At 50.9% G+C, this 26,579-nt stretch overlaps 2 protein-coding genes across 3 annotated transcripts; one reads left to right on the top strand and one right to left on the bottom strand.

The window, feature by feature from the left end:
• Nucleotides 1-185: 185 nt before the first annotated feature.
• LOC118696147 (methanethiol oxidase-like) lies at nt 186-8,014 on the bottom strand. The gene is made up of 12 exons (XM_036398119.2): nt 7,923-8,014; nt 6,579-6,635; nt 6,381-6,493; nt 5,357-5,542; nt 4,931-5,051; nt 4,285-4,467; nt 3,881-4,059; nt 3,422-3,500; nt 2,943-3,064; nt 2,764-2,856; nt 2,278-2,396; nt 186-1,570 (listed from the first exon to the last, which is right to left on the bottom strand). The coding sequence occupies exons 1-12, from the start codon at nt 7,924-7,926 to the stop codon at nt 1,408-1,410; spliced, it is 1,419 nt and encodes a 472-aa protein (XP_036254012.1). The 5' UTR covers nt 7,927-8,014; the 3' UTR covers nt 186-1,407.
• A 1,260-nt stretch (nt 8,015-9,274) lies between these two features.
• On the top strand, nt 9,275-26,282 carry POGZ (pogo transposable element derived with ZNF domain). 2 transcript variants are annotated; one of them, XM_054517662.1, is made up of 18 exons: nt 9,275-9,653; nt 12,197-12,321; nt 13,134-13,309; nt 13,786-13,894; nt 14,477-14,656; nt 15,995-16,207; nt 16,513-16,622; nt 17,167-17,477; nt 17,734-17,888; nt 18,475-18,575; nt 18,812-18,958; nt 19,551-19,682; nt 20,136-20,290; nt 20,826-20,966; nt 21,705-21,764; nt 22,155-22,267; nt 22,558-22,582; nt 23,161-26,282. In XM_054517662.1, the coding sequence occupies exons 2-18, from the start codon at nt 12,198-12,200 to the stop codon at nt 24,680-24,682; spliced, it is 3,774 nt and encodes a 1,257-aa protein (XP_054373637.1). In that variant the 5' UTR covers nt 9,275-9,653; nt 12,197; the 3' UTR covers nt 24,683-26,282. The 2 variants fall into 2 exon arrangements, with proteins under 2 accessions (XP_054373637.1, XP_036253941.1); XM_036398048.2 differs by having other exon boundaries at nt 19,548-19,682.
• The last annotated feature ends 297 nt before the right edge of the window (nt 26,283-26,579 follow it).

Here is a 26,579-nt window from a genome sequence, read left to right as displayed (position 1 = left end):
CCCCCTATTTTAGCTATATTTTACCACTATTTTATCCCTATTTAATTATTTTTATTTTATTCCTATTCTATCTCCATTTTATCCCTATCTTATCTTTAGACAACAAATGAAGAGTGGGAAATGTCAGAAAATGACGTTTTTTTAGCCAAAAATGCCCAAAAATCCTAAAAAAAGGGAATTTCAGCTGCTGGAAGGAGAATTTTATTGGTAGTTTTGATTTTTGATCAGAAATCTCAGAGTTGATTTTTAGGAGAGGCTGCTCTGGGAGGAGATGACGCCCCAGGCACCCCAAATTCCCTGGGAAAAGTGATAGAGAGAAGAAAGGATTGCGAAAAAAACGGGATAAATCCTGAATTTCCTGGGATCAAGGGCAGATAGTGGAGGTGCAGTACCCACATTTCCAAATATTCCCAAATATTCTGTCTTCCAGGGAAATCAGGATATCCATGATCAGCCCTTCTTGAGGGAATTCCAGAGGAAAATCAGGGAGTGGGAGCAGAGAATTCCGGTAGCATCACAGCCACATGTTGGAGGTGCAGTCCCACATTCCCCCACTCCCACATTCCCGAATATTCCCAAATATCCCGGAATTCCAGCAGGATCACAGCCAGATGTCAGAGGTGTAGTCCCCCATTCCCAAACATTCCCAAATATCCCAGAATTCCAGTGGGATCACAGCCAGATGTCAGAGGTGCATTTCCCACATTCCCCCCTCCCAAACATTCCTGAACATTCCCAGATTTCCCTGGAATTCCGGCGGGGTCACAGCCAGATGTCGGAGGTGCAGTCCCACATTCCCAGATTCCCAAACATTCCCGGATTTCCCTGGAATTCCGGCGGGGTCACAGCCAGATGTTGGAGGTGCAGTCCCCACATTCCCCCATCCCAAACATTCCCGAACATTCCCAGATTTCCCTGGAATTCAGCAGGATCACAGCCAGATGTCGGAGGTGCAGTCCCACATTCCCAGATTCCCAAACATTCCCAAACATTCCCGAACATTCCCAGATTTCCCTGGAATTCCAGCAGGGTCACAGCCAGATGTCGGAGGTGCAGTCCCACATTCCCCCATCCCAAACATTCCCAAACATTCCCGAACATTCCCAGATTTCCCTGGAATTCAGCAGGATCACAGCCAGATGTCGGAGGTGCAGTCCCACATTCCCAGATTCCCAAACATTCCCACATTTCCCTGGAATTCCGGCGGGGTCACAGCCAGATGTCGGAGGTGCATTCCCACATTCCCCCATCCCAAACATTCCCAAACATTCCCAAACATTCCCAGATTTCCCTGGAATTCCGGCAGGGTCACAGCCAGATGTCGGAGGTGCAGTCCCACATTCCCCCATCCCAAACATTCCCAAACATTCCCAAACATTCCCAGATTTCCCTGGAATTCCGGCGGGGTCACAGCCAGATGTCGGAGGTGCAGTCCCCCCCCGGGTACCGCACCTCGTGCGCCAGGCAGGGCCCACCCGGCTCCTTCCCAAAATCCAGCAGGAATTCGGGATTGACGGCCAGGCCTCCCCGCGCCGTGTCCACGTCCAGCTGCAGCAGCACCGAGCCCTCCCTGCAGCAATTCAATAAAAACTGCGATTAAAACCAAATTAATCATCAATTAATAACACAAAATTCATCCTAAAATTCCCCCTCAAAAACCCCCCTACATTTGGAATTACCAACCAATTAATACCAATTGACAACAAATTATGAATCAATTATAAACCAATTAGCAATCAATTAACTGCCATTTAGCAATCAACTAATAACCAATTAATCAATCAATCAACAACAAATTAATAATCAGCAACCAGTAATAACCAATAACCAGTTATAAACCTATTAACGGTCAATTAATAACCAATTAATAACCGATCAATAATCAATAACTAATAATAACCAACAACCAATTGTTAACCAATCAAAAATCAATAAATGATCAATTAATCGCTAATTAATGATCAGTTAATCACCAATTAATGATCAATCATTACCCATGAATAACCAGTAACGACCAACAAGCAATTGTTAACCAGTTTCAGCTAATTGCTACCCAAGGAATAACCAATGAACCCCAGTAACGAGCAACAAGCAATTGTTAACCAGTTTCAGCTAATTGCTACCCAAGGAATAACCAATGAACCCCAGTAAGTGCCAACAAGCAATTGTTAACCAGTTTCAGCTAACTGCTACCCAAGGAATAACCAATGAACCGCAGGCAGTGCCCGACCAAGCCGCGGCGCTGGGGGTTATTGATCATTGATCGGGAGGGCTCACTCGAGCAGGCCGGGGTAGAACTGCCGGTCCCAGGCGCTGAACAGGGACGTGGTCACGAAGAGCCGGCGCCCGTCCAGGCTCAGCTGCAGCATCTGCGGCCCCCCCGGGATCCGCTTCCCCTGCACGGGAAAAACACCGGGAAGCACACCCAGGCTCTGAAATCCTGGATCTGGGAATGGCCAGGCCCCAGCTCTGGGGAGGAAATGGAATTTTGGGGGAAAAAATGGAACTTTGGGGGAAAAGAACGTCCAAGGGCTCCGAAATCCCGGAGTCGGGAATGGCCAACCCCCAGCTTTGGGGAGAAAATTTTTTTCCCCAAATTTCTTAATTCCACGATTTTTTTCTGAGGAAAAATTGGGGTTTCAGGGATGAAACCCATCCCTAAGGAAGCAAAATCCAGGTGGGAACAACTTCAGGAGGGGTTTTGGATGTCGTGAATCTCCAAAAATCTGGGGAGAATCAGGAAAAAAATTTGGGAATCCTCACCTGGATCACGCACGGCTCCGGCTGATCCTGCAATTCCCAATCCTCCACCACAGTCACAGGTCCCCCTTTGGAGATGCTGCCTCCCAGAAAAACCTGGAAAACCGTTAAAATCCATGGGAAATCCGAATGAATCCCTTCAAAACCATGGGAATTGGGTTTTTTGGGAATTTCCTCCTCACCTGCCCCACCAGTTTGGGGTTTTTGGGGTCGGAGATGTCGTACTGCCGCACGTCCCCGTGCAGCCAGTTGCTGAAGTACAGGAATCTGTCGTCCAGGGAAATCAGGATGTCCGTGATCAGCCCTTCCCGAGGGAATTCCAGAGGAAAATCAAGGAATGGGAGCACAGAGAATCCCCAAAATACCCAAATTCCCATGTGGAAACGCCAAAAAATGGGGTTGGGAAGAGTAGGGGGGAACAAAATCAACCTCAGGAATTACTGCAGAATTCCTGAGGAAATCCAGACTCAAATTCCAAGGGTCTTCCTGGAAAATCCCACCCCCAGCACAGAGCAGACCCCACTCCGGATTTCCTTTGCTCATCCCAAAGTTCTCCCTCAAAAAAAACCCCAATATTTGGAATTCTTTGCCATTTAAAGATAGAATTCTGCCAAAATCTGCTCTGGATCCATGAGAAAATTCCCAAATTTCTCCCACTGACCTGGCATCTCCGGGAGGAGCCATCCATGGACTTTCTTGCTGGGCACCTCAATCACCTTCTCCGCTTCCCATTTTCCCTCCTGAGGGACAGAAAACATGGAATTCCCAAAATTCATGGAATATCCACCCCACAATCCCACGGTGATAAAACCTCGGAGATTTTTCTAAAACCCCTGGAATTCCATGGAAAAACCCTGGAACTCCATGGAAAAACCCTTTAAACCCTCTGGAATTCCATGGAAAAGCCCACAATTCCCAGTGGATTTTCTCCAAAAACCCAGGAATTCCATGGAAAACGCCCCGATTCTCTGACATTTCCCCCCAAGTCCCCGAGCTCACGGGGCTCCTGTGGAACCTGCGGATGTCCCCGCTCAGGGCAGTGAAACCATGGAAAAACCCCAGGAATTCCACGGAAAAAGCCCCAATTCCCTGAGGATTCCGCCCAAACCCCAGAGCTCACGGGGTTCCTGTAGAACCTGCGGATGTCCCCGCTCAGGGCACAGCCCACGAAGCCCTGGGCAGCGCTGGGATCGTGCAGGAACCGGATTTCCAGCGGGATGGAGCCCGCGCCCAGGTCCAGCTCCTGCACCAGGCGCCGCTCCTGCCAGTCCCACACGTTGATGTGCCGCCCGTAGTGCCCTGGGGAAGGGGAGAAGTTCCATAAATTCCCAGTTTTTATGGAATAGTCAGCGGTTCGGAGTGAAACTGGGGGTAAAAACGGGATTTAAAAAAAAAATCGGGATTTTTTTTAGGGGTTTTAGACACCAGAAATAGAATTTTTGAGGACTTTTTACGGTCAAAATTTGGATTTTTTATGAGTTTCTGCTCTCAAAAGTGGAATTTCCCAGGAGATTTCCCACCGACCTCGCTCCACATCCTTGGGATCGAATCCCTGGGCCAGGACTTTGGGGACGCCCCACTCGGTGCTGAGCAGGACGTTGTGCCGGGGCTGGTACCAGAAGTCGTAGCCCAGATTTGGGATTTTTCCTCCTTTCTCCCAATTTCCTTTCACTTCGAAGGTTTCTCCATCCAGGAGGACAAAAGTGCCTGGAAAAAATTCCCAAGAAAAGGAGTTCGGAGCGATTTACAGAGCTTGAAATAAAGCAATTTTAAAAAATATTATGATTATGATTATGATTATGATTATGATTATGATTATGATTATGATTATGATTATGATTATTATTATATTTACCAATAATAATAATAATTTCTAAAGTTATTTCCCATTATTTTATTATTGGTAATAAAAATTATTTCCTAGGATTTTATCTTTTCCTGTAATAATTCCTAAAATTATTTTGCTTTAAATAAAGCAAATTATTTATGTATATCTACTTCCATTTTTAAATTAAATGAAACATAAAAGCAGTCTAGAAAATCAATAAAAAACCTGAAGGAATGTGCTAAAAATTCCGGGAAAATTCCACGTATTCCATGGATTTTGCAGGATTTTGCACGGAAATGAATCCCTGTGGACGTTTTTATGGAATCTGGTGGAATTCTGAACCTTTTCCGTTGCCATCAGGATCCCCCAGGCAGCTGATGAGGATCTCCCCGGAGCCCAGGCAGTGGGAAGTGTGCGGGAACGCGGCGTTCGCCTTCCGCGCCAGCTCCTCGGCTTCCACCACCTGGAACGGGGGAAAATGGGAAAAATTCCGGGAAAAATGGGAATAATTCCTCAGCTTCCACCACCTGGAACGGGGAAAATTCTGGGGAAAATGGGGAAAGTTCTTGGAAATCAGTTGGCAGGGGGGAAATGGGGATTTGCAGGTAAAGGTTTGTGGGAATGTTTGAAGGGAAAAGGGGGGAAAATATGGGAAAAAAGGGAAAAATCAGGGAATAAAGAGGGAAAAAAGGAAGAATTTGGGATAAAAGGATGAAAAAAAGGAAAAATAAGTGGGAAAAAGCAGGGAAAAGGGGGGGAATTCCAAACCTTGTGGAGTTTGGGAGCCCTGGGATCGGTTGCCACGTCCACGACATAGATGCGGGAGGAGACGAGGCTGGGCAGGATCAGGAAGCGCCGGGATTTGCCGGGGTCCCCGTGGCAGCTGCTGCAGGCGTTCCAGCCCGAGTGGTGCAGCTCGTCCCCCACGTGCGGCATGGGCAGCCGGTGGATCACCTGCGGAACATCACCTGTGAAATATCATCCGTGCAATATCACCTGTGCAATATCATCTGTGCAATATCACCTGTGGAACATCACCTGCGGAATGTCACCTGTGGAACGTCACCTGTGGAACACCACCTGCGGAACATCACCTGTGAAATGTCACCTGTGAAACGTCACCTGTGGAACGTCACCTGTGCAATATCACCTGTGAAATATCACCTGTGAAATATCACCCGTGCAATATCACCTGTGCAATATCACCTGTGGAACGTCACCTGTGAAACGTCACCTGTGGAACGTCACCTGTGCAATATCACCTGTGAAATATCACCCGTGCAATATCACCTGTGCAATATCACCTGTGGAACGTCACCTGTGGAACGTCACCTGTGCAATATCACCTGTGCAATATCACCCGTGGAACATCACCTGTGCAATATCACCTGTGAAATGTCACCTGTGGAACATCACCCGTGCAATATCACCTGTGAAATATCACCTGTGAAATATCACCCGTGCAATATCACCTGTGCAATATCACCTGTGAAATGTCACCTGTGGAACATCACCCGTGCAATATCACCTGTGGAACATCACCTGTGGAACATCACCTGTGGAACAGGATCCAGCTCCACATCCGCCTTCCCGGAATTCTGGCATCGCTGTCCCTGCCAGGGCCGGGAAGGACTTGGGAGCCCGGATCTTCCTGGATGTGGGATGCCAGGTTCTCCTGGATTTTCCCAGATTCAGGATCCCACGTTCTCTCAGATTCTCCCGGATTCAGGATCCCCAGACTCCCCCAGATTCTCCCGGATTTGGGATCCCCCGGGCTCTCCCAGGCCCATACCTGGCAGTACCGAGGGGATTTGGGATCCACGTCCACGGTGGCCAGGAAGTCGGGAATGCCGATCCCGGTGTTCCGGTAGATGCAGGGCAGGTACAGCAGCTGCTCCCGGGGCCCTGCGGGCACACCTGGGGCTCAGATCCCCAATTCCAGAGTTCCCAGCAATCCCAGGATTTGGGAATGCCCAATTCCAGCACTTGCCTTTCATGGCCTCCAGAGGGCTGGGATAGCCCGGCCCACATGCTCCGCATTTTCCTGCTGGAAAAGGGCAAATTCCATCACTTCCACATCCCCAAAATCCTGGGAATTTGGAGCCTTCCATTGGCTCCTCATTGGCAATTCCCCACTGCCGATTCCCAGCCTTAAGTCCATGGAATTCCCCATTCCCAATTCCTTATTCCTAGCTCCTCATTCCTAATTCCCAATTTTTGTGCCTTGGATTTGCTCATTCCAGGGGAAAAACCCGTTGGAATTTATCCCAATTTTTGGCTCCCTGAGTTGTCCCAAAGTGCCAGATTAGGAGGAATAAATTTGGGATTTTAGCAAGGGCTGGAAAAAATGGGAGTTTCTGTGGAATTCCAGGGTTTAATATCAAAAATATTCCAAGTTCCAGGGAGGAAAATCCAGATTAAATTTGGGAAAAATCAAATTCAAATTCAATTGAAAACAACAGAGAAGCCACTGGAAAAAACCCAGGAATTTCAGGAATCTTCTCCCAAAAAAACAAATTCCCAAGGGATTTAGGGAGTTCATTTTTCAGAACATTCCAGGATTTATTTTCTTCCATAATTCCCATTTTTTTTTTTGAGCTCCCAGATCATTCCAGGCGTGTCAATCATTCCCAAAGTCATTTATTGACTTCCAGGAACTTGGGCCCAAAAAAAATTCCTCAAAAAATTCCACTTGGGAGTGAAAAAAATTCCAGGAAATTCAGGATATCTTTGGTTAGAATATTGATATTATTTGGCTACACATTGCTGCTACAAATTCCTCATGTTTGGCTGGGTTTGATCCCAAAATTCCTGATATTTTCCCCCTGTTTTGAACTCCCAACTGTGTCCCATGGAAACGGTTTCCAACTTTTTGGCCCCTCCCACTTTTCCCACAGAGCCAAAAGTCAAAGTCCTGGAAATCCGAGGTTTTATCCTCAAAAAACCTAATCAGGAAAACTATCCTGGAAATCAAGGATTTATCCCCATAAATATGGAATACGTCAGGGAAAAGCTCAAATCTGATCTTTAAGGATTTTTCCGAGGGGTTTTCCTGTTCCCAAGCAGCAAATCCAGGAGTTTCTCCCAGTTTTTGGAAGTTTAGGGATTATAAATTCCCAATTAATTCGAGGGAAAATGGATTTTGATGAAGGAATTCGAGCTCTTAATTAAAACCCACGGGGTTTTTAGGGGATATTTAAATATTTAAATCCAGGGAAAAGCTGGACTTTCACCCCCCCCCTCCACCCCCGGGAAGCCAAAAGCAGCAAATCCCGGGATTTTGGGTTTTTTTTTGGGTTTTTTTGGGATTGTTGGGGATTTTGGGATCTCTTACCCATCCTGGACCGGGCTGGGAATGGGAATTCCAGGAGTTTCGTTGGATTTTTACGGAGAAACAGCCGGGAAAGGGTCGGAAGCCCAGGGGGAAAGGGGAGGGCTGCGGGAGAGGAGGAGCCAAGGGGAGGATCCCGGGCACGGAAAAAACAAAATTCCGCCTTAAAATGCCGAAGGGAAACTTCCAAACTTCTCCCTCCGTGGAATTTCCGCTGCCCCCCCCGCCCCCGATTTTCTCCTTTTTATTCCAAATTTTCCTGACTTTTTACCAGCCTGGAGAAGAAATTTGTAAATAACGAAGGAGGGAGGAGTTTTGGTTCAAAACTTCGGGATTTTCGGAATGTTTCCAGGGAATTCTCTCCCAGGGGATTTCAGCAACTTTAAAAAATATTTTGTGGCTTTCCTGGGTGAAAAAAATTTTTTTTTTTCCTCTGGAGAATCAGGATTTCACTCCTAATTCCTGCCGGGGTTGTGCCCTAATGAGAATTAATTTTATTAATTAATGATTATTTATTTCTTTAGTATGGAATTTTTAAGCAATCTGCCCTTTTTCCCCCACCTTCCAGGGAATGTTTATTTTGGAATTTCCAAAATAATTCAATTTTTTTACATCCCTGGTTTTTTCCACGAACCACCAGGAAAAGCAGAAAAAAAAAAAAGATTCTTTTGCTATGAATAAAGAAATTTAAATGATTATTTTGGGGTAGTTCCTTTATTATTGAAGAGATGTAAATTCTTATTTATTTTTCCATTTTCTGGCTGTTTTTCACTCAGTTTTTGGGCTGTTTTACCAACACCTGGCCCAGGTGGGAGATTTTGCCGTCAGCTGGACAATTTTGGCCTCAGGGGTAGAATTTCTGCCCTCAGCTGGACGATTTTGGCCTCAGGGGAAACTTTATTGCCCTCAGGTGGAGAATTTTGGCCTCAGCTGGACAATTTTAGCCTCAGGGGGAGAATTTCTGCCCTCAAGCGGACGATTTTGGCCTGAGGTGTGAGATTGCGGCCCCGAGCATCCCTCAGCTGTGAGGGCTGACCGCTGCTCACGGCCCGCCCGGCCCTGAGGGGCTCTCGGGCCGCTCACAGCCAGCGCGGGACACCGGCCCGGTAGCAGCGCCGGCCGTTGTCCCGCCGCTCCCCAAGCGCTCAGCGCCTCAGAGCGGCCTCGGCCCCGCAGCAGCGGCGGATCCATGAGGCGGAGAGCCGCGAGGGGCGGGCGGGGGTCGCGACCCAGCGGCGCCATTTTCCCGCCCTTCCCCTTCCCTCCCTCAGCCGCCTCAGGGTCCGGCCTCGTGACGTCACCGCGCGCAGGCGGAAGTGACGTCAGCGGTATCCCTCCGCCGGCCAGGTCCCCTTTTTGTGTGTGTGGTGTGTGTGTTGTGTGTGTGGTGCGGCTGCGGGCGCCGCGCGCCTGTATCAGCCCGCCGGGCCCGACGACCTTTTTTTTCTTATCCCCCCCCTTTTCCGTGAGGGGTGAAGTAGAGGAGGGGGGGGGGAAAAACCCACACGCACGCCAAGCACGGAGCCGCCCCCTGGCAGAACGTACAGAGGGCGAGCAGAGCCAGGGATAATTCCTTCTTCTTCTTCATCACCATCTTCATCCTCCTTCTCCTCCTCAGCATCCCGCCAAGTGTGAGGGGGAGGGCTCATGCCACCTGCCCCCGTGCCCTGCGGGTCGCCTCGCCCGGAGAGCGGCGGAGCCCCGTAGGAGCGAGCGGCGGCAGCGCTGAGGAAGGTGAGGCGGGGGGCGCGGGGAAGGGGGGGATGAAGGCGGCGGGGCCCCCCGAGGGTGGCAGCGGCGGCGGTAGGAGATGGACATGGTGGGGGGGGATCGGTGATGGTGGAACCGGCTCGAACCGCCCGGGAATGGGGGAGAAGGAGGGAATGAAGGAGGGGGGGGCGGCAGGGCCGGAGCGCGCCGTACACAAAGCGGTGGCGGGAGGAGGAGGAGGCGAAGAGCAGGAGGAGGAGAAGGAGGAGGGAGGGCTCGGGGTGCCGAGGAGGGGCCGGGGAGGAGCCGCGGCGGCTCCGGCGGCCGCTCCCGCCGGGCCCGGGCGGGCGCTGAGGGACGCGGAGGGATCCGCGCGCAGCCCTCACGGCCCGGGGGGCGCGGTGAAGCGGCCGCCCTTAGGGGAGGGGGGCGGTGGTGATGCGGCCCCACCGCCGCTCCCTCCGCGCACCCCCTCCCGCCATACCGGGGGTCCCCTCACGGTTCCCTCACGGTCGCCCCCCGGTCGCCACCGCCGGGGTGAGGAAGGGGCGGTCGTGTCCGTCCTTTCCCCCGTCTCCCGGTGCTGCCGCCCCCTCCTCTCTTTGGCGGCGCTTCTTCGCTGGTGGGCGGCCATGTTGGGCACAGGGATTATTTTTCCCTCTCTTTCTTAGCCGTCACAATACGCTGAGGGTGTGCGGGGGGGCTTTTCCCGGAGTTCTCGGGAGAAGCGGCCTTTTCCCGGTTTTTAGGAGAGGCTAAGGAAAAGGGGAGGGTCTGGATCAGCGGTTTGCAGGGTGAGACCACCCCCCCATCATCCTTGGCCCTGCTGGTGCTCCACCTTCGCTGAGTGAGTGCCCCTGTCCAGCGCCGTGAGGGGAGGGAGCCCCTTGGCCGCAGGGATTGGGATCCCAGTCTCCTTCCTCGGGGATTTGGGATTGATGTTCCAGTCTCCTTCCTCGGGATTTTGGGATTGGGATCCCAGTCTCCTTCCTCGGGGATTTGGGATTGGTGTTCCAGCCTTTTCCTGAGAGATCCAGGAGTGCCATCCCAGCATTCTTCCTCAGGGATCTCACCTATTTCTTCAGGGATTTGGGATTTCCATCCCAGCCCTTTCCTCAGGGATTTGGGGTGGGTTTTCCAGCCTTCTCCTCAGGGATTTGGGATCACCATCCCATCCCTCTTCCCACTTTTTCCTGTCACTCTCAGCAGCAGCTCCATCCCCTCATCCCTCCCGGATCCAAGCAGGAAAAAATGGGAAAGCTCCTCATTTTCTCCCCTGCCGGGATCCCAAAACTCCTGGGAGAGGCTCAGGAATTCCCTCCCTCCAGCAGGATTTGGGATTCCATCCCCAAAACCTTCCCGAGGCTGCTTCTCTGAAAATTCCCAGATCTTGAGGTTTTGCTGGAATTCCCTGGGGCTGGGATGTGCCAGGGAGCTGGGGAGGGATGGGATCCTGCTTCCCAAAAACCCGATTTCATTTGGATTCACTGGATTTTGTTGGGATTCACCTGATCCCAGCATGGGCAGAGGATGGGAGGGATCCCACCAGAAAAATTCCCAAAGGTGCTGGAAAAAATAATAATAAAAAAATAATTTAAACATCAAAATAAAGGATTTTAGAGGCTTTTAATGATTAATTAGCAGAAATTAAATCTGATAAATTAACGAGATGAGGTTTTTCCTGTTTTTTTTTTTTATGGGTGGGAAGGTGAAGGGTCAAGTCCCAAAGGAAATTTGCATTTTGTTTCACAAATTCCTCAAAATTCCCAGAATTTTCCCAATTCCTGGGTGTTTTAGGGCTGCCAATTAAACAGAATTAGTAATTATTATTAACATCTAATTTGGGTGTGTTATCCACTTCAAAGCCAAAGAAAACCAACCATTCCTGATATTTTTGGGATTATTTTTCCAGCTTCTCAAGGCCTGGAGATGAGGAATTTTTTGGGAAGAGGCAGGAGAGCATTCCAAGGTTCTGCCTGTGGGATGGGAGACAACAAAATCCCATTTTTTCCCCCCATTCCAGGAAAATTTTCCACTATTCCCCCCATCCCAGGCTGAAGCAATGGAGAGAATTCCCAGATTGGGAAGCTCTGGTTAATTTTTGTTTTTATCCCTGCAAATTTTTCCTTTGATCCCAAAATTCTTGGAATTCTCCTCCCAGTGCTTTTATTTTTATTTTATTCAGATTTTAATAAAAAGCCCCCCGAACTGAAGCTCCTGCTGCCTATTCTAAGCTGGGAATTTCGGGATAACCAAAAATCCTTTGGCATTTTTTTAAATCTTAAATTTTTTTGATTTAAAATTTTTAAAACCATGAAATAACATGGAATTCCCTAATGGGAGAGGAAGGAAAAAATTCCAATTTTTTGTGAAATCCAAGAATTTTCCACAAATTTCCCTGGAAAAAAAAGACAGAAATAATCTGAAAATTTCTAGCTCCCTTTGTTTTCCCTTGGAATTTTGGGATCTAAAACCAACCCAGACCCATTATTCCCATTCCTCCCTTTGGAAAAAAAATCCCTGCGAGTTTTTTAGTGCCAAATTCCCTTTTTCCCCCATTTTTCCAGGATGGCAGACACGGACCTTTTCATGGAATGCGAGGAGGAGGAGCTGGAGCCATGGCAGAAAATCAGCGACGTCATCGAGGACTCCGTGGTGGAGGATTACAATTCCATGGAGAAAAATCCCACAGGTCATTTCCCCCTTTTCCCACTTCATTTTCCCCAATTTTCCCCCTTTTCCAACTTCATTGTCTCTTTTTTCCCCCTGATGTTTCCCATTTTTCTCAGTGACTTTTTCATATTTCCCACTGACTTTCCCCACTTACATTTCCCCTTTCCCCACAGATTTTTTTCCCCCCATATTCCCATGAATTTTCTCATGGATTATCCCTCTCTTCCCACTTAATTTTGTCCCTTTTTCCTCCACTTATTTTCCCATGGATTTTCCCCCTGTATTCCCATGGATTTTCTCCCTTTTCCCACTGATTTTTTCCCCCTTTCCCCCCTGCCTTTTCCCCCCCTATCCCCCTGCCTTTTCCCCCTTTCCCCCCAGCTCTCCCCCCATATTCCCCTGTGTTTCCCCCCATATTCCCCTGTGTTTTCCCCCCTTTCCCCCCAGCTCTGCCCCCATATTCCCCTGTGTTTCCCCCCCATATTCCCCTGTGTTTTCCCCCCTTTCCCCCTGCCCTTTCCTCATTTCCCCCCATCTCTCCCCCCCTTTCCCCCTGCCCTTTCCCCTGTGTTTCCCCCCATATTCCCCTGCCTTTTCCCCCTTTCCCCCCGTCTCTCCCCCCATATTCCCCTGTGTTTTCCCCCCATATTCCCCTGTGTTTTCCCCCCATATTCCCCTGTGTTTCCCCCCATATTCCCCTGTGTTTCCCCCCATATTCCCCTGTGTTTTCCCCCCTTTCCCCCTGCCCTTTCCCCTGTGTTTCCCCCCATCTCTCCCCCCCTTTCCCCCTGCCCTTTCCCCGTTTCCCCATGGCTCTGGGCTGTTTTCCAGGCGGGAATGCTGCCGTCCAGCCGGGCGGGCAGTCGCTGCTGCTGGCGCAGAGCCCCGCGCCCGGCCTGGGGGCCGTGGTGACGCAGCCGCTGCTGCGGCCGGTGCAGCTGATGCAGAACGCCAACCACGGCACCAACCCGCCCGCGGGCACCCAGCCCATCTTCATCACCACCCAGGTCAGCTCCCGGCCCACAGCTGCCCGGGGAATCCCGGGAAAACCCTGCTTTCCTGGGAAAAATTCCCGTTCCTCGCTCCGGTTTGGGTGCTGCTTTTCCTGTCACGCCAAAGTCCCCCGGGCTGTGGGATGGGGGTTGGAGCCATTTGAGTGTTTGGCTCAACAAAACTTCAAACCCTCCAGAGGTTTTGTTTTCCTTGAACCCCAATCCTGAACCCCAAATTCCAGTCCTGATCCTAATCCTAAACCCCAACCCAAATCCTAAACCCAGTTCTAAATCCCAATCCTAAGCCCCAAACTCTTATCCTGGGTGATTTTCAGGTTTGTTTGGGGTATTTTTTGGGGTTGGAATTCCCTCAGGAATGGCCCGAGGGTGACGGATCCGTTGGATTGCAGCGGTTATTTTCTGGGTTGGTTTGGGACGGTTTTTGGGTTGGTTTGGGACTGTTTGGGGCTGATGCATCCCTTGGGTTCCAGGGGTTCCCGGTGCAGAACGTCCGGCCTGTGCAGAGCCCCATGAACCAGGTGGGCATCGTGCTCAATGTCCAGCAGGGCCAGACCGTCCGGCCAATCACCCTCGTGCCAGGTAATTAATTCATTAATCAAATGAGAGCCATCCAGTAATAGCTGGTAATGGGAATAATGCTAATAACGATGATGGTGATGAGGTGTGACCAGTGCAGAGCCCCATGAGCCTATCCCCCTTGTGCCAGATAATAATAATAATAATAATAATAATAATAATAATAATAATAATAATAATAATAATAATAATAATAATAATAATAATAGCATTAATAATCGTTTATAATAATAACAATGACAAGGGGCCAGTGTAGAACCCCATGGGCCAGGTGGGCCCCATCACCCTTGTGCCAGGTGATCATCATTAATAATATTAATAATAATTATCATTAATAAGAATAAAAGCTGTAAATCCCAAATAAAGTTGTAAATCCCATATTTCCTGGGATTGGGGTTGGATCACGGCTCTCTGTTAGTCTTTGAAGCCCCAGGTACCCAGTTTGTTAACCCAGCAGCTGGGATTGACTGATTCCAGATACAGATTCCTAATTTGGGATTACTCGCGCCTGGATTAAAGCTGTAAATCCCAAATTTCTCTTTTTGGGACTGGGGTCGGATGACGGCTCTCTGTTTGTCTTTGAAGCCCCAGGTACCCAGTTTGTTAAACCAGCAGTTGGCGTTCCCCAGGTGTTCTCGCCGGTGGCGCAGGTGCGGCCGGGCAGCGCCGGGCCCGGCCGGCCGGCCACCAACGCCTTCGCCACGGTCATCCCGGCCACGCTGACCCTGCGCAGCACCGTGCCCCAGGCCCAGGCGCCCCAGCAGAGTGAGTCACCAGTTCTGAGCCGAGCCCAAATTCCCCACCAAATCCCAGATTCCTGATCCTTGCTCCAGTTCCTGAGCCGAGCCCAGATTCCTGATCCTTGCTCCAGTTCCTGATCCTTGCTCCAGTTCCTGAGCCGAGCCCAAATTCCTGATCCTTGCTCCAGTTCCTGATCCTAGCCCAAATTCCTGATCCTTGCTCCAGTTCCTGAGCCTAGCCCAAATTCCCGACCAAATCCCAGATTCCTGATCCTTGCTCCAGTTCCTGAGCCTAGCCCAAATTCCTGATCCTTGCTCCAGTTCCTGAGCCTAGCCCAAATTCCCGACCAAATCCCAGATTCCTGATTCTTGCTCCAGTTCCTGAGCCTATCCCCGATTCCTGACCAAATCCCAAATTCCTGATCCTTGCTCCAGTTCCTGAGCCTATCCCAGATTCCTGATTCTTGCTCCAGTTCCTGAGCCGAGCCCAAATTCCTGATCCTTGCTCCAGTTCCTGATCCTATCCCAGATTCCTGATCCTTGCTCCAGTTCCTGAGCCTAGCCCAAATTCCCGACCAAATCCCAAATTCCTGATCCTTGGCCCAAATTCCTGACCAAATCCCAGATTCCTGATCCTTGCTCCAGTTCCTGAGCCGAGCCCAAATTCCTGATCCTGGCCCGAGTTCCTGATCCTATCCCAAATTCCGGATCCTGGCCCAAGTTCCTGATCCTATCCCAGATTCCTGATCCTTGCTCCAGTTCCTGATCCTATCCCAGATTCCGGATCCTGGCCCAAGTTCCTGATCCTATCCCAAATTCCTGATCCTTGCTCCAGTTCCTGATCCTATCCCAAATTCCTGATCCTTGCTCCAGTTCCTGATCCTATCCCAAATTCCTGATCCTTGTCCAGTTCCTGATCCTATCCCAAATTCCGGATCCTGGCCCGAGTTTCTGATCATATCCCAAATTCTCGATCCTAGCCCAAATTCCTGCGGGAATTCTCATGGAAAAATCCATGGGAGCCAGGGGGTGGTGTTGGGAGCTGGGCCTGAGTTTGCTTTTGGCTCAGAGTTTATTCACATGTTAGGAAATGAGGAGAATCTGGGCAGTTTGGGTAAAAAAGTGGTTCAGTTTGGGAATTCCTGGCTGGGATTTCACTGGAGTTTTGTCCAAACCATCCCTGGGGGAGACTCAAGGTAGAAGATCCAGGCCAAGGGGCAGGGGTAGAATTCCAGGCCGGAATTTCGCTGGAATTTCGTCCAAACCATTTCTGGTGAAGCCCCGGGGAGGGAACCGGAGGAGGTGGCTGAGTTCCCAGCCCCGTTCCCGTCGGGAATCCCACGGATCGCTCTCCCCTCCGCAGTGAGCATCGCCAGCTTCGTGACCGTGAAGCGCCCGGGCGTGCCCGGCGATGGCGGCAGCGGCGGCCCCGAGGTGGCCAAGCTGGTGAACACGCTGGGCACGGTGCCCTCGCTGGCGCACGGCCCCGCCGCGCTGGCCGTGCCGAACAGCAGCCCCGGCAGCGCCCAGCGCGGCCCCGCCGGCGAGGCCTCGGCCTCGGCCGCGCCCCGCAAAGGTAAATGCCCTAAAACAGGGGAGTTCCGCCGGGGAACCGTCCTTCGGGGGTGCCCCTGGTTCGTGGGAGGCAGGAGTTGGTTTAAGATGCTTTTTGGGGTAAAGGGTAGAAAAGAGAAAAATGGGGGTTTTGGGAGGCTTTGTGGGACAAAGGGTGGTGGGAAAGGGAAAAATAAGGAATTTTGGGAGGCTTTGTGGGACAAAGGGTGGGAAAATTGGGGATTTTTTTGGGATTATGAGTGTCTGGGGCAGGGGAGAAGTGGAAATGGTGGCACTGGGAGCTGATCCGTGTCTGTCCCGCTGCAGGCAGCTCCTCTCCCATTCCCAGCCTGGATTTCCAGGATGGGGGGCGCAAGGTCTGTCCCAAGTGCGACTCGCAGTTCCGCGTCACCGAGGCGCTGCGGGGCCACATGTGTGTAAGTGGTCATCCCAGGACTGGGGAGCTCTAGGCCCGGCTTAACGAGTGGGGATTCATTCTAGGCCCGGCTTAAGGAGTGGGGATTCATTCTAGGCCCGGCTTAAGGAGTGGGGATTCATTCTAGGCCTGGCTTAACGAGTGGGGATTCATTCTAGGCCCGGCTTCATGAGTGGGGATTCATTCTAGGCCCGGCTTCATGAGTGGGGATTCATTCTAGGCCTGGCTTCATGAGTGGGGATTCATTCTAGGCCTGGCTTAAGGAGTGGGGATTCATTCTAGGCCCGGCTTAAGGAGTGGGGATTCATTCTAGGCCTGGCTTAACGAGTGGGGATTCATTCTAGGCCTGGCTTCATGAGTGGGGATTTATTCTAGGCCCGGCTTCATGAGTGGGGATTCATTCTAGACCCAGTTTAACAAGTGGGGATTCATTCTAGACCCAGTTCAGTGTCTCCATATTCATTGTCCCAGCCCCAGCTCACTGTCTCTCATTAATTACCCCAGCCCCAATTAGCGAGCAGCCGTTAATTACCCTGTTTCCACAGTACTGCTGCCCGGAGCTGGTGGAATTCCTGAAGAAACGCAAATCCCTGGATTCCGAGCCTGCCCCGCCCTCGGCCAAGGCCCCCTCCCCCGCCCAGGGCGCGGCCCCGGCCCCGCCCCCGACCCCGCCCAAGGCTGCACCTGAGCCAGGTGAGGGCGGGGCCGACCCCGCCCAGGCCAAGCTGATCATGCTGGTGGATGAGTTCTACTACGGGCGGGACGGGGGCAAGGGGGCGGCTGTGCCACCGTGCCCCAGGGTGCCCACGTCCTTCCGCTGCCCCCACTGCACCAAGCGCCTCAAGAACAACATCCGGTGAGCTGTTATCTGCTAATTATCCGTTAATTGTCTGGGAATAACCCAGGAATAAATTGGGATCGTGGGAGTTGTGTGGGAATGACAGGCAGTCGGGGCGTGGACACCGCAGCCTCAAGAGCATCCCCCAGTGAGGAACTATCCAGGAATTTGCCAGGAATACCCCATGAATAGCCCAAACCCGGCTGGGAGCGATGCACAGAGTGCGTTTTCCCAGGACGGGGAACGGGAATCTCCGGGAATTCTGTCCCTGCAGGTTCATGAACCACATGAAGCACCACGTGGAGCTGGACCAGCAGAACGGGGAGGTGGACGTGCACACCATCTGCCAGCACTGCTACCGCCACTTCAGCACGCCCTTCCAGCTGCAGTGCCACCTGGAGAATGTGCACAGCCCCTACGAGTCCAGCAGTCAGTGCTTTCCTGCTTTTCCTTGGGGCTCACCTGGGAATTTCCTCTGGGCTTCATCGGGGTTTTGGACAGGGAAAATTGTCCCTCCTCCCTCACCCCTTGCTTGAGGTCACCACAAAATCCGCCTGAAATTCCAGCCGAGTTTCACTTCTCCAGCCCCAATTCCACCTGGAGAGCGTGCACAGCTCTTAAAAGTCCACTAGGCCGTGCTTTTCCGGGAATTTTTTATCCCTAAATCGGGATTTTCCTCCTGGATTTAGTGGGAATTTATGGAAGGAAAGTTGTCGCTCCTCCCTCGGCCCTTGCTCAAGATCACCACAAAATCCACTCCAAATCCCAGCCAAGTTTCATTTCTCCAGCCCCAGTTCCACCTTCTCCCATTTCCCTCTTCCCTCTTTTTTTTTTCCTGCTTTTTCCCATTTCCCCTCCCTTTAGCCCCTTTTCCTGCTTTTTCCCATTTCCCCCTTTTCCCTCTTCCCCTTTTCCTGCTTTTCTCTCTTCTTTTCCCCCCTTCTCCCTTCCCCACACACCTCCAACTCCCACATTTTTCCCAACTTTTGCCCGTTTTCCCCTGTTTTTGGTGCAGCCAAGTGCAAGATCTGTGAGTGGGCGTTTGAGAGCGAGCCGCTCTTCCTGCAGCACATGAAGGACACCCACAAACCCGGGGAGATGCCCTACGTCTGCCAGGTATGGAAAACTCCCGGAATTCCCGCCTGGAATTCCCAGTTCCCACCCCAGAAATCCTAGAGTTATTCCCTGTGTGTGCCAGGTATGAAAAAAGATGGAATTTTCCCACACCCTGCTGCTGAAATGCCCCAGATCCCGGGATTTTTTCCCCATTTTCCCCCGTCCTGTTCAAACACCCCGGCTCCCTGGATTTCCCGCCCCCATCCCGGCTTTCCCGGTTTTCCCGGGTTTTGCAGGTGTGCCAGTACCGCTCGTCGCTGTACTCGGAGGTGGACAGCCACTTCCGGCTGATCCACGAGGACACGCGGCACCTGCTCTGCCCCTACTGCCTCAAGGTGTTCAAGAACGGCAACGCCTTCCAGCAGCACTTCATGAGGCACCAGGTGAGCGGGCATTCCCGGGAACAACGGGAGTTCCTGGGAGCAACGGGATTTGGGGAGGGAATTGGGGAAAAACGGCATTTGGGAATTGCCTCAGGGTGTTCAAGAGCGGCAGCGCCTTCCCGCAGCACTTCATGAGGCACCAGGAGAGCCCCAGTTCCAGGGAACTCCTTGGGAAAAGTGCCTACTTAATAACTAATACATACTTAATAATTAATAAATAATTAATACCTACTTAATACTTATTAATGAATTAATAATATAATTAAAAAATTATTTCCAGAAGAAGAGCACGTACCACTGCAACAAGTGCCGCCTGCAGTTCTAATACCCATTCAATACTCAATAAACAATTGATAGCTACTTAATAACTATTAAATAATTAATAAATAAAAACTAAATAATAATTAATACTAATTACTGCTTTTTCCCATAAGAGCGTGTACCACTGCAACCAGTGCAGTTTTCAGTCCTAATATCCATTCAGTACTCAATATATAATTGATACCTATTTAACAACAGGTATTAACTAATAAACAATAACGCCTAGCGGAACAATTAATGATTAATTAATGCTGATGGTTTTTTCCAGAAGAAGAGCGTGTACCACTGCAACAAGTGCCGCCTGCAGTTCCTGTTTGCCAAGGACAAGATTGAGCACAAGCTGCAGCACCACAAAACCTTCCGCAAGCCCAAGCAGCTCGAGGGGCTCAAACCCGGCACCAAGGCACGCCCTGCCCAGGAGAATTCCCAGAAAAACTCCTGGAAAAATTCCTGGGAAAAACTCCCGGGAAAATCCCTGTGGCTTTTGTTGGCTGGGGGTGGTGGGGATGGGGAAAGGGGTGGGATTAAGGGGGGCATTTGGGGAGGGGTTTATGGGATTGAGTGGATTTCACACGGAGTTTGGTGTGTGGTGGGATTCATCGGGAATTTATTGGGATGCCTTGGGAATGTAATGAGATTCATCGAATTTTGTGGAATTAATTGGGAATTTAATGGGATTGATTAGGAACTTACTGGGGTTCCCGGGGTATTTCCTATGGTTAATTGGATATTTCCTGGAGTTAATGGATATTTTATGGAGCTGGTTGGGTGTTTGATGGCAGTGACTGGGGATTCGTCCGAAGCCCAGATTCCCTGTGGGGAATCCCGATTTCCCTGATTTTTGGTGCTCCCGCAGGTGACGATCCGCGCGTCCCGGGGCCAGCCCCGCTCGCTGCCGCTGGAGCCTCCCCACGGGATGGGCCCGGACCCGGCGCCCCTGGGACCCTCCTCCGACCCCCAGCCCCTCTTCCTGTGCCACCGCAACGCCCCCCGCCGGGCCGGCAAAAAAACGTCAGCGCTTTTCCGGGGAAAACGGGGATTTGGGGAAAAAACGGGAGTTTGGGATTCTCTAGCCACCATGGGATCCTCAAGAGAGCCAGCAAAAGATAAAGTCAGTGCTTTTCCTGGAAAAAATAGGAATTTTGGGGAAACTCGAGGGAAAACCAGGGAAAATACAGGAATCTGGGGAAAGAGTGGGAATTTTGGGGTTCCCCAGCCAGTGAAGCATCCCCAAGAGAGCTGGCAGGAAAACATCAGTGATTTTCTGGGAAAATAAGGGAGAAAATTGTGTCATTCTGGGAAAAAACCAGGATTTCTGAGGTTGGTTTGGAAAGGTGCAGCTGGAAAACAGGGAATTAAAGCTGGACTTCTGTCCTGGAATATTGACGCTATTGATAATTTAATATTAGTTCATTAATATTGATTGGTTTTAAATAATCATTCATTTGTAGCAAACGCCCGTCCTAAATCCTCCCATGCCCTTCCCCGCCCACCGAGGCCCTCCCCAAGTGCTGCTTTTGATGGATTTTGCCGTGTTTTGCCCCAGGAGCGGCCTGGGCCGGCAGACGTGCCTGGAGTGCAGCTTCGAGATCCCCGACTTCCCCAACCACTTCCCCACCTACGTGCACTGCTCGCTGTGCCGCTACAGCACCTGCTGCTCCCGCGCCTACGCCAACCACATGATCAAGTACGGGGTTTTGGGGAAATGGGGGGAAACTGGGCAAAAACGGGGGAAAAAACGGGGCAAAACGGGGGAAAAACGGGAGAAACGGGGCAAAAACGGAGGAATTCCTGCTGCTCCCACGCCTACGCCAACCACATGATCAAGTACGGGGTTTTGGGGGAAATGGGGGGAAACGGGGGAAAAACGGGGCAAAACGGGGGGGAAACAGGGCAAAAAAGGGTGAAAAATGGGGGGGAAATGGGGAAAATGGGGGAAAACCGGAGGAATTCCTGCTGCTCCCGCGCCTACGCCAACCACATGATCAAGTACGGGGTTTTGGGGGAAATGGGGGGAAAATGGGCAAAAACGGCAAAAAAGGGTGAAAAACGGGGCAAAACGGGGGGGAAACGGGGCAAAACCAGAGGAATTCCTGCTGCTCCCGCGCCTACGCCAACCACATGATCAAGTACGGGGTTTTGGGCAAAACGGGGGGAAACGGGGCAAAAACGGTGAAAAAGGGGGGAGAAACAGGGAAAATGGGGGGGAAACGGGGCAAAACCGGAGGAATTCCTGCTGCTCCCGCGCCTACGCCAACCACATGATCAAGGATGGAAAAATCTGGGATTTGGGAACAATTTTGGGCTCCTGAGCAGTTTTCCAGTGTTTTATAGGGGATTTTTTATTATTTGTGGGGTGTTTTCTTTGGCTTTACAGCCGTTTCTCCAGCTTATCCCTCACTTGCCCACCTCTTTCTCTCTCCAGCAACCACGTTCCCCGGAAAAGCCCCAAATATTTGGCTTTGTTCAAGAACTACACGGCCAGGTATGGAAAAAATTCCCAAAATCCCCGTTCCAGGGGAATTCCAGCCCCCAGGAATTCCTGACCTTTTTCATTCTGGGGGAAAATCCAGGGATTTTGGGATTTATGGGTCCCATTCTCACTGGAGGGGAATTTTACATTTTAATTATTAATAATTATTATTTAATCTTCAATTATTGTCAATATTTTAATTATTATTAGTTTAATTACTAGCAAGAAACGATTGATAGTAATGACTTAATTATTAATGAGAGGTTGGACACATTTTTATATCTGACAATAAAGTTTATTTCTTTTTCTTCCTCCTCCCATTTTCCTCCCTTTTTCCTTCCCCTCTTTTCCCCTTTTTTCCCCTTTGTCCCCCATTTTTCTCTCTTTTTTCCCGTTTCCCAGCGGGGTGAGGCTCTCATGCTCCTCCTGCCTCTTCGTCACCTCTGAGGGCGACTCCATGGCCAAACATTTGGTGTTCAACCCCTCCCACGAGTCCAGCAACATCATTGTCCAAGGTAAAACTGGGAAAAAACCCGGGAAAATGGGAAAAACCTGGAATTCTGGCCAAAATCCAAGAAATCTTCATAATCTGGAGCTTGGGTTGGGAATAAACTGAATTAATTTTACTTTTTTTTAATGGGATGGAAACTCAGAATTCATTCCTGAGGGAGCTTGGCTTGATTCCAGTTTTTCCAGGAATTCCCACAAGTCCCAAATTCCTCTAAATAAAATTAAATAGAAGTAAAAACCTAAAACACCTCAAATGAATCAGAATGAAAACTGGGACTACTCTGTTTCATTCCAGGGCCTTCTTGGATATCACATTCCAGGTAAGCCAAAAATTCCTGTTTATCCTCATCCCTCCCAGTCCATGGGATTGGGAATTTTTTCTCATCTTTTTTCCTCCCTTTTCCATCCGTTTTCCCTCCCCTTGTTTTTCCTTTTCCCTCCCTTTTTCCTTCCCCTTTTCCCTCTCCCTTTCCCTCCTTATTCCCCCTTTTTTTCTCTCCTTTTTTCCCCTTTTGTTCCCTGTATTTTTTCCTTGCCCCCCTTTTTCCTCCTTTCCCCCCTCTTCTTTCTCTCCCTTTTCCCCCCTTTCCCATTTTTTTCCTTTTTTCCCCTTCCCCCCTTTTTTCTGCCCTCATTTTCCCCTTCTTCCCCCTTTTTTCTCCTTTTCTCCTTTTTTCCCTCCCCTTTCCTCCCCATCCCCAAACGCCCCAAATATTTCACTTTTCCCACTCCCCCTTTCCTCCCCATCCCCAAACGCCCCAAATATTTCACTTTTCCCACTCCCCCTTTTTTCCCCATCCCCAAACGCCCCAAATATTTCACTTTTCCCACTCCCCCTTTTTTCCCCATCCCCAAACGCCCCAAATATTTCACTTTTCCCACTCGCCCTTTTTTCCAGGCACCCCCAGGACGCGCCTCAGCCCCCTCCGTGCCCAACGCCCTCCCCTCCGCCGCCTCCCAAACCCCAGACGCCCCAGAAGCCCCAGGCCCCGGCCCCGACCCCGCCGCCAGCCCCGGCCCCGCCGCCGCCCGAGGCCGCCCCCGGCCCGAGCCCGCCGGAGCCCGCGCAGCGCGAGCCCGAGCCCGGCCGCAAGGAGGCGCTGTCGGTGCGGAAGCTGCGCGTGGTGCTGTTCGCGCTGTGCTCCAGCCCCGAGCAGGCGGCGCGGCACTTCCGCAGCCCCCCCCGCCGCATCCGCCGCTGGCTGCGCCGCTGCCGGGCCCTCCAGGACGAGCGCCCCGAGCTGCCCGAGGGCAAATACCTCAGCCTGGAGGCCGAGGAGAAGCTGGCCGAGTGGGTGCTGACGCAGCGCGAGCAGCAGCTGCCCGTCAACGAGGAGACGCTCTTCCAGAAGGCCACCAAGATCGGCAGGGCCCTGGAGGGGGGCTTCCAGATCTCCTACGAGTGGGCCGTGAGGTTCATGCTGCGGCACCACCTCAGCACCCACACGCGCCGCGGCGTCGCCCACCCCCTGCCCAAGGAGATCCAGGGCAACGCCGGCGCCTTCATCGAGTTCGTGCAGCGCCAGATCCACGCGCAGGAGCTGCCCCCGGCCATGATCGCCGCCGTGGACGAGATCTCGCTGTTCCTGGACGCGGAGGTGCTGGGCAGCGACGAGCGCAAGGAGAGCGCGCTGCAGACCGTGGGCAACGGCGAGCCCTGGTGCGAGCTGGTGCTGACCCTGCTGGCCGACGGCGGCGTCCTCCCGGCCCTGGTCATCTCCAGGGGCCGCCCGCCCTGCCCCACCGCCCTGCCCAAATCCATCCTGCTGGAGTCCAAGGAGAGCGGCTGCGGCGACGACGAGATCATGGAGCTGTGGGCGGCCCGGGTGTGGAGGAAGCACACGGAGTGCCGGGGCGGCGCCTCCAAAGGGATGCTGGTGCTGGATTGCCACCGGACGCACCTGTCCGAGGAGGTGCTGGCCGTGCTCAGCGCGGCCGGGGCGCTGCCGGCCGTCATCCCCGCGGGGTGCAGCTCCCGCACCCAGCCCCTGGACGTGTGCGTCAAGAGGTCCCTGAAAAATTTCCTCCACAAAAAATGGAGAGAGCGGGCCAGAGACCTGGCGGATTCCGACTCCTCCGCGCTGCTCCAGCTGCTGCTGGGGTGGCTGGGAGAAGCTTTGGAAGTGCTCGGGAATTGCCCGGAATTGATCCGGAAATCCTTCCTGGTGGCCAGCGTCCTGCCAGGGCCGGCCGGGGACTCGGGATCCCCGCGGCGCAACGGCGACGAGCAGGAGGAGCTGATCGCCGCCATGGAGGAGAGGCTGAAAATCGCCAAAACCCGGGAATCCTCCCCGGAATTCCCGGAGAACGACGACCCCGAGGCCGACCCTGACATCCTGCACCGGCTCTTCGAGGGGGAGAGCGAGGCCGAGTCCTTCTACGGCTTCGAGGAGGCGGACTTGGAGCTGATGGAGATTTGAGAATTCCCAGAAAAAAAGGAAAAAAAAAATGGGATGGATTCATCCCGGAAATTCCTGGGTTTGGAGAGGCCGAGGAGCGCCAGGAGTGGAAGGGGTGTTCCCTGGTTTTGGGCCCGAAAATTGAAGGATATTCCAAGGTTTTGGCCGCAGAAATTGAAGGATATTCCCAGTGTCTGGCCCCCAAAACTTAAAGGATGTTCCCTGTTTTTTGGAGATCCCAACACGTCCCCGAAGTTGAAGGCTATTCCCAATTTTCCGCCCCAAAAATTGAAGGATATCCCCTATTTTTGGCCCCCAAAATTAAAGGAAATCCTTGGTTTTGGCCCCAGAAATTAAAGGATGTTCCCTGTTTTCGGAGAGCCAAACCCACCTCAGAAATTAAAGGATATTCCCATTTTTTAGCCCCAAAAACCCAAGCATATTCCCAAATTTTTGGCCCCAAAACAAAGGACATTCCCAGTTTTTGGAACAAAGAGATCAGATCCCAGTTCCCAGCGGATTTCTGGGATTTTTCCAGATTTGCTGTTTCCGCCGATTTTTTGGGAGGATTTTCGTGACTTTTTTTTCTTTTTTTTTAAATTTAAAAAAAACTGAAAAAAAAAAACCAAACCCTTGGATTCACTGTGTTGGTATTTCCTTGGAATTCTCTCTCGTGGGTGGATATTTTTTGGGAATTTTCTTTACCTCACTTGTACCATAATTCCTGGTTTTTAGCGGTGGGAATTTGACGTCGTTTGTGCCCGGTTTTTTTTTCCAAGAAGACAAAAAGTCCCTGGATTTAACTCCCAAAAAAATTGGGGGAATTTTTCTTTCTTTTTTCCTTGACTTTTTTTTGGAATTTAACCCAGAAAATCCCTGTTTCTTACAGAAAATTCCTTCAGATTGGCTGCGAAGATTCAGTTACTTTGGGGTTTTTTAATGGAAATTGGGAATTTGGGTGGAATTTTGGTGGAACCTTAGGGAGTTTTGAGGGAATTTGGCTTGGGAATTGTGGAGCCACCATCCACGCCAGCAGTTTTTGGGATTGGCGCTGCTTTTCCTGCCCAGGAAAACTCAATTTCCTGCCCCAGGAACTCAATTTTCCCAATTTCTCCCCAGAACCTTTCCATTGGAGGGGTAGAAAACCCCAAGTTCTCCTTGGATTCCCCCCTTTTGGATTGTTAATTATCAACTTTATTTAAAAAATAACCATCCTGGAAAAACCCCACCTTCCTTAGGGTCGAAAAATCTGGGATTTGCGACTAAAACTGTGACGAAAAACCCGAAAAAATCCATGAAAAAAAAAGATTTTGGGTTGATTTTTCACTGCCAGCTCCGATTTTTTACCGGAATTTGCATGTTTTTTGGGAAATTTTTTTGTTTGTTTGTTTTTTTATTTTAAAAATTCTTGGAATTCCCAAGTTCCAGAGGCACCTGGCACCTGTTTTTCCATAAGATTTGTGGAGTTTTTTTTTTTTTGGGGTTTTTTCCCGGAAGAAAAACAGGAAAAAAAAATTAAAAAAATATTCAAAATAAATAAAATTTAAAAATAAAAAAAAAATATGGATCATCATGGAATTGTACAGGAGTGGAAAATGTGGAATAAAAGCAGGGAAATGGATTTATAAATAAACAGTGTTTTTATTGTGGAAAAATTTCCTTCATTCCCATGGGATTTGGGTGGAAAAATCCTGGATTTAATTAATTGGCTTTTTCCGTGGAGAATTCCTGGGTTCTTTTAAGGAAAAGTTGGGAAAATGCTGCCGGAGGAATTTTGGAAATGGGGAGGGGAAAAATTCCATTTTAATTGGATTTTTGTGGCCTCGAAATCCCTCTGGGTTTGGGATTTTGAGGAAAAATCCCATGGGATGCCCCAAAATCGTGGACAGGGTTTAGGGATTCCTGCGCTCCATCCCAG

Source organism: Molothrus ater, chromosome 29 (assembly GCF_012460135.2).
Source record: "Molothrus ater isolate BHLD 08-10-18 breed brown headed cowbird chromosome 29, BPBGC_Mater_1.1, whole genome shotgun sequence".
In the NCBI taxonomy this organism is placed as follows: domain Eukaryota; kingdom Metazoa; phylum Chordata; class Aves; order Passeriformes; family Icteridae; genus Molothrus; species Molothrus ater.
The sequence above is the reverse complement of the archived record's forward strand: the minus strand, read 5'-3'. Positions and strand labels throughout refer to the sequence as shown.

What these genes read in the sequence shown, in the direction of transcription:
- LOC118696147 (XM_036398119.2), bottom strand. An exon ending in CCCTCTGGAGGCCATGAAAG is followed by an intron (nt 6,494 to 6,578) that starts GCAAGTGCTGGA and finishes GTGTGCCCGCAG; the next exon opens with GGCCCCGGGAGCAGCTGCTG. An exon ending in TTCTACCCCGGCCTGCTCGA is followed by an intron (nt 1,571 to 2,277) that starts GTGAGCCCTCCC and finishes GAATTGCTGCAG; the next exon opens with GGAGGGCTCGGTGCTGCTGC.
- POGZ (XM_036398048.2), top strand. Translation starts at nt 12,198, where the DNA reads ATGGCAGACACGGACCTTTTCATGGAATGCGAGGAGGAGGAGCTGGAG. An exon ending in CTCGGCCGCGCCCCGCAAAG is followed by an intron (nt 16,208 to 16,512) that starts GTAAATGCCCTA and finishes GTCCCGCTGCAG; the next exon opens with GCAGCTCCTCTCCCATTCCC. An exon ending in AGATGCCCTACGTCTGCCAG is followed by an intron (nt 18,576 to 18,811) that starts GTATGGAAAACT and finishes CGGGTTTTGCAG; the next exon opens with GTGTGCCAGTACCGCTCGTC.